The sequence below is a fragment of the Saimiri boliviensis genome, chromosome 7 (genome assembly GCF_048565385.1).
Source record: "Saimiri boliviensis isolate mSaiBol1 chromosome 7, mSaiBol1.pri, whole genome shotgun sequence".
Classification (NCBI taxonomy): domain Eukaryota; kingdom Metazoa; phylum Chordata; class Mammalia; order Primates; family Cebidae; genus Saimiri; species Saimiri boliviensis.
Window position 1 is genome coordinate 64599091 of NC_133455.1, and position 13492 is coordinate 64612582.

The 13492-nt window shown below is 39.0% G+C and overlaps 1 protein-coding gene across 5 annotated transcripts in view; it reads left to right on the forward strand.

Annotated features, from left to right (window-relative positions):
- Positions 1-13492, forward strand: part of SPATS2 (spermatogenesis associated serine rich 2) — a 141659-nt gene that overhangs the window by 116419 nt on the left and 11748 nt on the right. For all 5 annotated transcript variants that reach the window (XR_012518430.1, XR_012518429.1, XR_012518428.1 and 2 more), the window contains exon 9: positions 10540-10598. Coding sequence is in view for 2 of the 5 variants with exons in the window: in XM_003939134.3 (XP_003939183.1) it covers positions 10540-10598 (59 nt within the window). In the remaining 3 variants the exon portion in view is untranslated. The remainder of the gene's footprint in view (positions 1-10539; positions 10599-13492) is intronic.

The following is a 13492-nucleotide window of genomic DNA, read 5'->3' on the forward strand; positions in this document are numbered from 1 at the left end:
TGCTGTGTCATCCCACGGCAGATGACAGAAGGGCAAGGGAGCACACATGGGAGAGCCAGAGACGGCCAAACCCAATTTTGTAATGAACTCACTCTCTCAATAACAACATTAATCCATTTGTGGGACTCTTCCCTCATGACCTAATCACCTCTTTTTTTTTTTTTTTTGAGGCAGAGTTTCACTCTTGTTGCCCAGGCTGGAGTGCAATGGTGCATTCTCGGCTCACCGCAACCTCTGCCTCCTGGGTTCAGGCGATTCTCCTGACTCAGCCTCCCAAGTAGCTGGGATTACAGGCATGTACCACCAAGTCCAACTAATTTTTTGTATTTTTAATAGAGATGAGGTTTCACCATGTTGGCCATGATGGTCTCGATCTCTTGACCTCATGATCCACCTGCCTTAGTCTTCCAGCCTAATCACCTCTTAAAGGTCTCACCTCTCAACACTGTAGCATTGAGGATTAAGTTTCCAACACATGAGCTTTGGGGATCACATTCAAACCATAGCAGTATTCTTATGTTTCCTGGAACACTGAAGCTGTTTTAACTGTTAGACATTAAGGTGTTAACTGATATTTTTTTGTTTTTTGTTTTGTTTGAGATGGAGTCTCTCTCTGTTGCCCATGCTGGAGGGCAGTGGTGTGATCTTGGCTCACTGCAACCTCCACCTCTTAGGTTCAAGTGATTCTCCTGTCTCATCCTCCCTGAGTAGCTGGGACTACAGGCATGCACCACCATGCCCGGCTAATTTTTTGTATGTTTTTAGTAGAGATGGGGTTTTACCATGTTGGCAAAAGTGGTCTCGAACTCCTGACCTCAGGTGATTCACCCACCTCGGCCTCCCAAAGTGCTGGAATTACAGATGCAAGCCACTGCCAGTGTTAACTGGTATTTAAACTCTAGCTTCTTTGTGGGAGGTATTTACATTTTATAAGGGATGTTTTTGAAACTAGGAAAGACTTCAGGATCATATTAAAATGATAGAAAGACAAGCAGCTAGGTTGATGTTTTGGGACCTTGAACTTGTTAATTCTACTTATTTTTAATAACTGTCTAGATCTGAAATATGACAGCAAGTGTTCGTGAATAGAGAACCTAAAGCACTTTTCCTGAAAACCATCCATCGCTTTCTTGCTGCCTTTAGACTGTTCCCTCAAGTTACACCCAACTGTGTCTCTGTTCACAAACTTAGTTTAGTCACTTTTGCCACAACAAATAAGAGAGAGAAGATTGTAGGTCCCCTCAGTCTTCCTGGTCTCTGAAATTGCAGAGAAGTAATTAATCACAATGAAATAACGCCTCCAAAAAGTTAAATCATCAGAACCAAACTATTTTGGGGCTATGTAATTCATCTAGTAGTCTACCCACACCTTGTCCTGAATTCATAAGTTTCACTTTTCAGGTTTTATGGCTAGGAATTTAATGTCATGTCTTCTGTTTTTGTTTGTTTGTTTGAGACAGGGTCTGGCTCTGTCACCCAGGCTGGAGTGCAGTGGCACAATCATGGCTCACTGCAACCTCCGTCTCCTGGGCTCAAGCTATCTTCCCACCCTCAGCCTCCAGAGTAGCTGGGACTACAAAAGCGTGCACCACTACAACCTGAGTAATTTTTGAATTTTTTGTAGAGATGGGGTTTCGCCATATTGCCCAAGCTAGCCTTCAATTCCTGGGCTCAAGCAATCCTCTCGTCTCGGCCTCCCAAATGTTGGGATTACAGACATGAACCACTGCACCCAGCTGTCTTCTGTTTTTCTTGACACGAATTTTTGCTCCTGCCAGATGACTCATTGTCTCAAATGCCACTTTCCCAGACTGTGATAATGCTCTCTTATTCCTCCGTATTTATCTAAATCCTACTATTTATCCAAACTCTCCTTAGATTAAGGTCTAACTTCTGGAAATTTTTCTAGGTAACTGATTTTTCCCCTTTGTGAACTTCTAGGAGGAAGCAACATGCCCTTTGCACTGCATTCTTCTTATATAAGATATCGTTGGCTTGTTCAGAAAATAAAGAGCTGGCTGGGCACAGTGGCTCACGCCTGCAATCCCAGCACTTTGGGAGGCCGAGGCGGGCAGATCATGAGGTCAGGAATTTGAGACCAGCCTGCCCAACATGGTGAAACCCCATCTCTACTAAAGATAGAAAAATTAGCCAGGTGTGGTGGCACACTCCTATAATCCCAGTTACTCAGGAGGCTGAGGCAGGAGAATCACTTGAACCCAGGAGGTGGAGGTTGCAGCAAGCCGAGATGCACCATTGCACTCCAGCCTGGGTGACAGGGCGAGATTCCATCTCAAAAAAAAAAGAAAAAGAGCTAAGTATAGTGGGTCATCACAACTTTGCCTTGATAAGCCTCTGGTCTCCATGATTGTTCAGCTTACTGATTACTTAGCCACAGGATCTGATTCCATTCAGAACAAGCTTGAACCAGGAAACACGGTTCCGGGAGAGATTTGTGAATTCCTGCTGACTTGGAACCCAGCCAGGAGGAGCCTCCTTCAATAAATAACAAATGAAATGGTTTCCTGCCTGGGAACTGTGTATTTAGGATTGATTAGCTGACATAACAACCAGGTCAATTTAACTTGAGGAAGGAGATTACCTGCCCTTTTCTGCTAGTATAAAGCCCTTTGCTGTGGCTGATTGAGTTTATAAACCACATTATTTCAATGTTCCTTGTAGCTGCTACTTCACGACATAATTGGCAAGTGAGCTAACTCCATTTGGCACCAAACTAGAGCTTGGAGTTAATGTCACTTAGAAAGCCATTTTTGTGTTGGTTATAGTATAAAAAGAGAAGCAAAGGGTTCTAACAGATTTGCAGCAGTAAAATTAACATTGCCCTTTACAGGGCACTAGGGAAATTATACAGATAACTCCTTTCACTTTGATGCTGAATAAAAACTGACACACCTGTAGAAAGGTAAACTCAGAAGCTTTTTAATGTATAGAACTTAAAATTTCTTCTTGATGATTTAGCAATGATCATCTCTAGACCCAAGTTTACTTTTCTTGTTAATTAATAATATTTGCCTGCTTTATATTGTTGGAGCTGTTAGTTGACTTACTAAACGTAAGGATATTAAAAGAGGCAGGATATGGAGTGGAACATGAAGCTGTAATATATAAACTCCTTTGGAAGATTGTCATATAATATGTTGATGAAAAATGCCAACAGGATACACACTCAGCTTCTCTTTCACATAAAAAGTTTCAATTTTATGAAAGTCAAAAAGTATTTTTTAAAAGGAGAAATAGGTAAGAGAAAAAGATTATTAAGAAATTTGAGATTATGTATCACATAAAGTCATGTAGGTTTATGGTTAAGATTTTGAAATTTTTCCTGATGCCTCATTGATCTTAGAAAAGTTATGTCCTTTTACTGCCATTTCTTTTCTTTCTTTTCTTTTCTTTTTTTCTTTTAGGCAGGGTCTCACTGTGTCACCCAGACTGGACTGTAGTAGTGACATCACATCTCACTACAGCCTTAATCTCCCCAGGCTTAAGGGATCCTCCTACCTCAGTCTCTCGAGTAGCTGGGGCTACAAGGTTCGTGCCACCACACCCAACTAATTTTTGTATCTTTTGTAGAGATGAGGTTTTGCCATGTTGCCCAGGCTGGGCTTGAACTCCTAGGCTTAAGCAATCCTCCTGCCTCAGCTTCTCAGAGTGCTGGAATTACAGGCCACCTCGCCTAGTCCAGAACTTGTTTTTGATGTTAAATCAAGCTTAGTCTTACCAAAGGCTTTAAAGTCCTTATGTTTAAAGGCCACATATAGATGCTGAAAACTTAGGAGCCATTTTACAAACCAAACTATCTCCAAAATATTATCTCCAAAAATATCTTAAAAACATAGAAATAAGTTAATGTAATATGTATTATCAAAAGTGTACATAGCACCGTAGTTCTAAATCATTCCTCAGTTTTTGAAAGTTTGGTACATTGATAGGTTCTTAATTTTTTTATTTAACGTTTAACTCTCACTATCTGTGAAAATAATTATAGGTTGAGTATCCCTTATCTGAAATGCTTAGGACTAGAAATGTTTTAGATTTTAGATTTTTTTTTTTCGGATTTTGGAATGTCTACAGAAACTAGTTGAGCATCGCTAATCTAAAAATTCAAAATCTAAACTGCTCCAGTGAGCATTTTCTTTTAATGTCATGTCAGTGCTCAGAAAACTACAGATTTTGAAGCACTTTGGATTTTTGGGTTAGGAATGCTCAACCTGTAATGACATATGAAGAATATTTTGTTCAACATATTATGTTATTGGATTTTTAAAATCTTGATTTCTTTTCTACAAAGTAGATATTTTTAATTGCTTTACTGAAAATAAATGTATGTCTTAGGTTAAGCAGTTTGCTTAACATGACATAAGTTGCAGACCCAATATTTGAATCTTTGTTCATACTCACAAACCTATGGTTTTCATCTCATACCTCATTGATGGCTCACCTCTCCCACTAAAGCTTGACAACGCTAGAGACTGTTGGCACATGTCACATTATAGACAGTCCTTAATTTATGATGGTTCAACTTAACAATTTTTTGACTTTATGATGGTAGAAAGTGATACACATTCAGTGGAAAACATACTTTGTGTACCCATACAATCAGTTTGTTTTTTACTTTCAGTATAGTGTTTAATAAATTACATCAGATATTCAACATTTCATTATAAAATAGGTTTTAAGTTAGATGACTTTGGCCAACTGAAGGCTAATGTAAATGTTCTGAACATGTTTAAGGTAGGCTTAGCTAAGCTTTAATGTTCAATAGGTTAGGTTTATTAAATGCATTATCAACTCATGATATTTTCAGTTTGTACACGCCTGTAATCCCAGCACTTTGGGAGGCTGTGTATGTCTGTTCTCATACTGCTAATAAAGACATACTTGAGACTGGTTAATTTATAAAGGAAAGAGGTTTAATTGACTCACAGTTCCACATAGCTGGGGAGGCCTCACAATCATGGCTGAAGGCAAAGGAGGAGCAAAGTCCCGTCTTACATGGCAACAGCCGAGAGAGCTTTGCAGGGGAACTCCGTTTATAAAACCATCAGATTTTGTGAGACTTACTACCACAAGAACAGTATGTGGGAAACCAACCCCATGTTTCAGTTATCTTCACCTGACCCCACCTTTGACATGTGGGGATTATTACAATTGAATGTGAGATTTGAGTGGGGACACAGCCAAACCATATCAGAGGCCAAGGCAGGAGGATTACTTGAGTCCAGGAGTTTAAGACCAGCCTAGGCAACATAATGAGATCCCATCTTTGCATAAAATAACAAAATTAGCTGGGTACAATGACATGTGCCCATAGTCCAGCTACTCAAGAGGATCGTTTGAGCCCAGGAAGTCGAGGCTGTGGTGGGCCATGATTGTGCCACTGTACTCCCACCCTGGGTGACAGAGCAAGACCCTGTCTCTAAAAAAGAAAAATATATATATATATATATATATATTTTCAATTTACAGTGGGTTTATTGGGACATAACCCCATTGTAAGCCAAGGAACATCTGTATTATTTCCTCTTCAGCTTAAAGGCTATGTAACAGAGAAAGCCTAATGTAGGATAATTTAGGTACTAAGGAACTTAGTCATTATGAAACAGGTTAGAATGGGAAGGACCAGGATTTAGACTGAGCCTATGAAAGTGTTTTTTAAGTTCAATAAAGTAAAACTATAAGAATACTCCATCTGAATATCCAATATATTTTGTTTTGTGATTCAGAAAGTCCTAAATCACTATTATTCTTAAGTCACAACTTGTAGTGTCTTGTGATTCTGGTATTCTTCAAGACCAGCCTGAGCAACATAGTGAGACCCTTGTCTCTACAAAATTTTTTTAAAAAATTAACCAGGTGTGGTGGCATGTACCTTTAACCCCAACTACTCAGGAGGCTGAGCAGGAGGATTGCTTGAGCCCAGGAGGTCAGGGATGCAGTGAGCTATGATCATGCCACTGCATTCCAGCCTAGGTGACAAAACAAGACCCTGTCTTAGAAAACAAATTATCCAGGTACAGTGGCTCATGCCTGTAATCCTAGCACTTCGGGAGGCTGATGCGGGTGGATCGCTTGAGGTTAGGAGTTTGAGACTAGGCTGGGCAACATGGTGAAACCTCTATCTCTACAAAAAAATACAAAAATTAGCTGGGTGTGGTAGCTCATACCTGTAGTCCCAGCTACTTAGAGAGCTGAGGCAGGGGGATTGCTTGAGCCCTGGAGGCAGTGGTTGGCAGTGAGCCTTGATGGTGCCACTGTACTCCAGCCTGTGTGACAGTGAGACCCTGTCTCAAAAAAAAAAAAAAAAAGGATTCTAGCTTTTGAGCAAATAAAATCAAGTACAAACATTTTCTGAAAATATTATTGAATGATTTAGAGTATTATCCCTTGAAATAATTGAACTATGGAATTGTCAGAGTTGTGTTTTCCATTTTATTATTTTTTCCAATGCAACAATCATAAACAAATGATAATTAACAATTTTTTGGTACCAATGAATTATTGAAGGCAAGAGCTAGAATCTGTAATTGCATGTTAGATACCTGTATATTAATTAGGGGCTTTCTTCAAATGATAAACACAGTATGTGTTAGAAATGTGAATGGTGATACTGCAATAACAACTATTCTGAGCAACTAAATTATGGAAAAGCTTTAGAATAAATTGGCTGGGTGCAATGGCATATGCCTGTAATCCTGGGCAGGCAGATCACTTGAAGCCAGGAGATTGAGACCAGCCTGGCAACATGATAAAATACCATCTCTACTAAGAATATAAAAATTAGCTGGGTATGGTGCCGTGTGTCTGTAATCCCCGCTACTCGAGAGGCGAGGCAGGAGAAACACTTGAACCCAGGAGGAGGCGGAGGTTGCCATGAGCTGAGATGAGATCATGTCATTGCACTCCAGAGTGAGACTTCGTCTTAAAAAAAAAAAAAAAAAAAAAAAGCCTTAGAATAAGTTGAGCAAATGTGAACATGGTGAGAAGTCCTGAAAAGGAAGGAAAGAAATATAGAACACTTAAACTTAGTTACCAGTCTCTTTTTCCTTAGTAGTAGGGAGCAGTCATCCAAATCTATCTTTCATGATTGGAGAAAGGATGTGCAAATTATCAACACTGAATAAGACACAGGCTTAATAAGAACTAGTGTTTTCCCAAACAGGGTCCCAGCAATGTTTAGCTGAATTTCATTAGCTGGGGTATTGGAGTGAGCAAGGTAATAAAGAGTCTGAATGAGCCTTTTATCACTCTCTGGGAGGACTCATTGCTTACTGTTCTGGCATCTAAAAACCATTACCTCACACCACAGGTGCTTTTGAACCTCTTGGCCACAGATACATACTGGAACCACTGTTTAGCTCAAAAACAGATGGGAAAACTTTAGCTTAAGTTTTGTGTTAAAAGTTGTGTTTCAATAGATTATTTTTAATTGTAAAAAATGCCTATGTTGTTATTATTATATGTAACCTATTTTCCACTTTGCACTCTTCCCACCTTCTTCATTTATTTTGTGATGCCAACATTTCACTGATTTTTTATTATGAAAACTTTCAGATATATAGAAAAGTTGAAAGGATAGTATAGTGACAGTGTATTTGCTCTGTGTGTGTATAATATTTTGGTGGAACCATTTGGCAGTTCCAGATGTAGATGACATGTCACCCCAAATGCTTTAGCATAACTGACCTAAAAGTAGGTCATTCTTCTATACAACCATAATGCCATTTATATAATTTCATTTTCTGATGTGCTTTTAATAAGAAATTTACTATTAAATTTTGACCTTTATTCTTTTTTTGGGGGGGATGGAGTTTTGCTCCTGTTGCCCAGGCTGGAGTGCAGTGGTGCAATCTTGGCTCACTGCAACCTCTGCCTCCCAAGTAGCTGGGACTGCAGGCACGTGCCACCATGCCCAGCTAATTTTTGTATTTTTAGTAGAGATGGGGTTTCACCATGTTGGCCAGGATGGTCTCGATCTCTCGACCTCATGATCTGCCCGCCTCGGCCTCCCAAAGTGCTGGGATTACAGGCATGAACCACCAGGCCCGGCTCATTTTCATATTTTAAAGCTGTAGAAATTTTAATGGAAAGTTATAAATGTTGATCAATCTTTTCTCTGAGAATTATATCAGCATCAGTTAACTAGTAGATTCTTTTATTTAACGCTGGGCTGACATCACAGGACCTTTCACTAGTTGTTACCCATAGATGGCAACATGACGAACAACAAGCAAAAAGAAACAGAAGTTCTTACTGCTTTTCATTGTTTTTTAGCATGAAAACATAAGCTAATATATTTTAGTTTTATTTTAATTTTTGTGGGTACATGGTAGATGTATATATTATAAGCTAGTATTTTTTTTTTTTTTACTGGAGTGGTTATATGGTTGTCCATGCACTGTCCTATAAATTTCTTGTGATTACCACTGAGTTAATCGAGAAACAAAGTTTATTTAAATAAACACTAGTCATTCTCACAGGGAAAAAAAAAATGCTGTCACAATGTACTAGCACAAGTTGCCACACAAAAAAAAATCTGATTGTGTTGATGCAGAGCTTGCTAAAAGTGTCATCTGACATTCTACTTCTCATAATAAAGATTGTAAGCTGCAAAAGGCTTGTTTGCTATAGTCTTCAATAAATATTTTACAAGCTTTGTCAGAGAGAAGGGATTTGTCATTTGATGGACACACTGTCTGCATCTTAAGGTGATTTGGCAACAGAAGAGAGGTAATGTCAAACTGTAGGCCTGGCAGCTCCTGTCTCAGTTGTGCTTTTGTTTTGTCTTTTAGGTATTCCAATGCTGCTAGAGTTCTTGGAGCAAAATATTGCCAAGGTTTGGGAAATGCTTTCTTAGCAAAGTATTGCTACCCACAATAATTGTATCTTCTCTCCAGTTTGATGCTTTTGGATTAATATGCCAACCAAATTTGTTTAGTTACAAGTTTGTTTATTAACATCATACATAACAATTATCAAATCTATGTTCTCTGGCACTTCCCTATAAAAGATTTGCTCCTTGAAGAAATGATCCTGCCTTAGACATTTTTGTACGTCTCACACTGTAGTCTCCACATTAACTACTTTGTGTTAACAATACTATGTATTGAGCTAAATTGATTAGAGAGAGAGCAACGGGGAGGGGGGAGAGAGAGAGAGAGAGAGAGAGAGAGTGAGTGAGTGTGTGTGTGTGTGTGTGAGATTACAACCAGAAACAAGAGTGGAACTTTTATTTGCCCTGTAGTTATATTCCCCTTCAAAAGGAGAAATGAGAATGAACTCCAAATTTGAAGAAAGCTGGAACATTCCATGTTTGTGCAGGTATTAAAATTCTAGATGTTTTTTTCTTTTCGCCACCGAAAAGCAAAACCAGTATGGTAAGGAAAATTCCTTTTTTTTTTTTTTTTTTTTTTTGAGACGGAGTTTTTTGCTCTTGTTACCCAGGCTGGAGTGCAATGGCGTGATCTCGGCTCACCGCAACGTCCGCCTCCTGGGTTCAGGCAATTCTCCTGCCTCAACCTCCCGAGTAGCTGGGATTACAGGCATGTGCCACCATGCCCAGCTAATTTTTTGTATTTTTAGTAGAGAACAGGGTTTCACCATGTTGACCAGGATGGTCTCGATCTCTTGACCTTGTGATCCACCCGCCTCAGCCTCCCAAAGTGCTGGGATTACAGGCTTGAGCCACTGCGCCCAGCAGGAAAATTCTTTGCATCCAGAGGTTGAATACTAGAGAGTAACCTACTGTCTCCTTATACATTGAAGGCCATGGGCTCTTTTATAACAACATGGAAAAGCTTTTTGTGCCTGTAAATCATTTACATTTGCAATGGAAAAAAATTCTAATTGCCTATTTAATGTTCTTTTTCTGTAAAAACCCTACCAGAAATCCATAGTTCCATCCTTCCTAATTACTATTAAATGTTTCTCAGAAACTAACACACTATATGTCTATCTTTTGACTATTTTGCAGTCTAAGTACTAAACTGTAAGTGGACTTGGTGCAACCATGGTCAGCTGTTAAAGATATACAAATCCTAATTATGGATAAGTTTACTGTGTCCTAGTGGGGATGTTGCTTGGTAAAAATAGGAGCAAAGCAATCAAATTTTGTAGACCAAAACATAAATATAGAAAGTATGTGAGTGTATAATTGGTTAAGTAAGTAATTTTTCACAGGAACTTTTGCTTTAGCACAGCTTACTAAAAAATATGTTTTGTAGCTTGCTACTGCCATCTGTTGGTTCTCAACTCTTAGACATCTAGCAATTGGTGTACTGCAATGTGCCAATATTGCAATATAAAAGGGAATTGGGTCTGTTTATTTTATTTATGGGAAGTTTTAAAAATATTCTTTGTTGAGAGTAAGACATCGGAATTTTTGTGTGGCCCATACAGTGTTATTTTTTTAGTATGCTTTTAGCAAACAAACTCACCCGTCTTTCTCTACTATTAATAATGTGCTAATTTTGTATTTGAGTTTCTGATCAAATCTTTTATTCCTTTGTCATCTTTTCCTAGTTTAATGGATCGAGAAGTGGCATTGCTTGCTGAAATGGACAAAGTGAAAACTGAAGCAAGTAAGATGATTGATCTTTAATTAAAGTTACTACCTTCATAAATAGTAGGTACCTACTTCCCAATCCTCCTAACAAAAGTTCAATATAAATGCCATAATAACAGTTTATATATTTAAATAATCTTAAGCAGTGTACTGCACTGGCGTATGAATTCTTTGAGGTGAAATAACGTTGAAGAGTCTGATTTAAAAATATTCCCAAATCTTAACATTTTGAATGCAGAGTTCAATGTATAAGAAACTGCATCATGGTGGCCAGGCACGGTGGCTCGTGCCTGTAATCCCAGCACTTTGGGAGGCCGAGGCGGTCGGATCACCTGAGGTTGAGAGTTCAAGACCAGCTTAACCAACATGGAGAAACCCCATCTCTACTAAAAATTCAAAATTAGGCTGGGCGTGGTGGCTCAAGCCTATAATCCCAGCACTTTGGGAGGCCGAGGTGGGTGGATCACAAGGTCAAGAGATCGAGACCATCCTTGTCAACATGGTGAAACCCCGTCTCTACTAAAAAAATACAAAAAATTAGCTGGGCATGGTGGCGCGTGCCTGTAATCCCAGCTACTCAGGAGGCTGAGGCAGGAGAATTGCCTGAACCGGGGAGGCGGAGGTTGCGGTGAGCCGAGATCACGCCATTGCACTCCAGCCTGGGTAACAAGAGCAAAACTCCATCTAAAAAAAAAAAAAAATTCAAAATTAACTGAGCGTGGTGGCACATGCCTGTAATTCCAGCTCCTTGGGAGGCTGAGGGAGGAGAATCGTTTGAACCCAGGAGGCAGAGGTTGGGCTGAGCTGAGATTATGCCATTGCACTCCAGCCTGGGCAACAAGAACAAAACTCCCTCTCAAAAAAAAAAAAAAAGGAGATTGCATCATGGTATCTGCCACCAGGATTTTATTTTATTTTGTTTCTTCCTCCAGTGTTTAAGCAATCCTATTGGGATTGGGATTTTTCCCACTTGGAAATGAACCTTTAGCATAATCAGAGAAGACTTCATTAGGTTGCCTACAATTGAATGTATATACTCCTGTCATTACCTATCTCAGAACTTTCTTGGTTTTCTCAGTTTGTAGAACAGTCTTCACTCAGTGTCTGTTAGTAATAGATAAGGGAAAAGTTAGTGAATTGAAGATTCAAGATACCATAACTAGGGTTTCTTGAAAGCTTACTAAAATAGATTCTGGAGGAATGGAGTCTAATTTCGATGATTGGTGAGGTTTTTTACAGAAAAAAAGTATCTTTTTTCTTTTTTGTCATTTCTGTTAAGGGTTAGGTTAAACATACACAGCTACACGAAGACAAGGGAGTGCCAACTGCAACATGTACAATGACATTGATTTGGGGCATTTCAGTGGCAGGTTTTACCTTCCTGCATTGAATGCCAGATTTATTATTAGGAAGGTTGTTTATTTTAACCCACCCTCAAACTGGTAAGAATAGAAATACTGGGCTAGGTCGAGATCATGACTCACGGTTAAATCACTTGTGTGTGTGGTTATAGGCCAGAGGAGGCAGTTTTGAAGCACTGAAATTACTTCAGTTTTGGTCCATTTTAACTTGAAAATTTGAGAATGTTGCCAGGCGCTGTGGCTCAAGCCTGTAATCCCAGCTCTTAGGGAGGCAGAGACGGGAGGATAGCTTGAGCCCAGGAGGTTGAGACCTACCTGGGCAATATAGCGAGAACCCGTTCTCCACAAAAAGGAAAAAAAACAAAAAGACCAAAAAAAAAAAAGTTTGAGAATGTTGCAGAGAAGCCTTCCACTGTTTTTCAGAGGTGAAATTTTGTTTACATTGAGCAATATGCCTTGAGTTTATAAATTTGACGTTTCAGTCCATTCTTATATCTGTATACTCTTTTTGAAGATGGAAATTCAGATAAACTAAAACCATTAAGAAGACATATTTCTTACTTTTGAGAAGAAGGTGGTTTTAGATCAGGCATGGTGGCTCATGCATATAATCCCAGCACTTTGGGTGGATCACCTGAGCCTAGGAGTTTGAGACCAGCCTAGGCAACATAGTGAGACCTCATCTCTACAAAAAACAAAAATTTAGCCAGGTGTGGTAGCATGTGCTTGTAGTCCCAGTTACTTGAGAGGCTGAGGTGGGAGGAACACTTGAGCCCACGAGGTCAAGGCTGCAGTGAGCTGTGATTGCACCATTGCACTCCAGCCTGAGCAATAGAGCAAGACCCCATCTTGAAATTTTTTTTTTAAAAAGTGCTTTGAAAAATTTTAATATATCTTTTATATTAATAGAAAATTTAAATAGGCTAATGTAGCAAACTCCCATCACTCAGCTTCAACCAGTTATCAATTTGTGGCCAATCTGATTTTATCAAATTCAGCACTCAGAGTTTTACTTAACTTCATCAGTTTTATATCTTTAGCTCTTTTCTCCCTGAAAATCCTGGTTCTCAATGACACCGTATAATTACTTCAGTGCTATCAAGAGGTGCGTCTTTTGTTTTTTACATATTATAATTTTATGAAGTAATTGATAGGTTTGTAGTATTTCAGTCTTTTCCAATGTTGTATAATTAGGTCCTCTAGTTATCTGTTATGTGTAGAAATCTTTATTCACCTCATTTTCATCATTTTGAGAGCTATATAATTTTTTCTTAAAATCACTGAATGCTAGAGCTGAGAGAAACTGAAGCTGATACAAATGGCAAATAGTTTTTATCTTGGGAGCTAAACCAATAGATCATTTGTAACTGTTGGGCTTTGGTGTTAGTAAACTTTTGTAGGCATGCTCCTGACTCCTGAGAACTTGGGCCCTGGCTGATTAGTGTGACTTGGGTCTGGGCAGCCCATGTGTGCATCTCTGTGGCAGTTGGGCCAAGTAAATTTGCTGTAATATCTGGTGTAACTCTTTAAAACTTCTGTATTTTCTGAC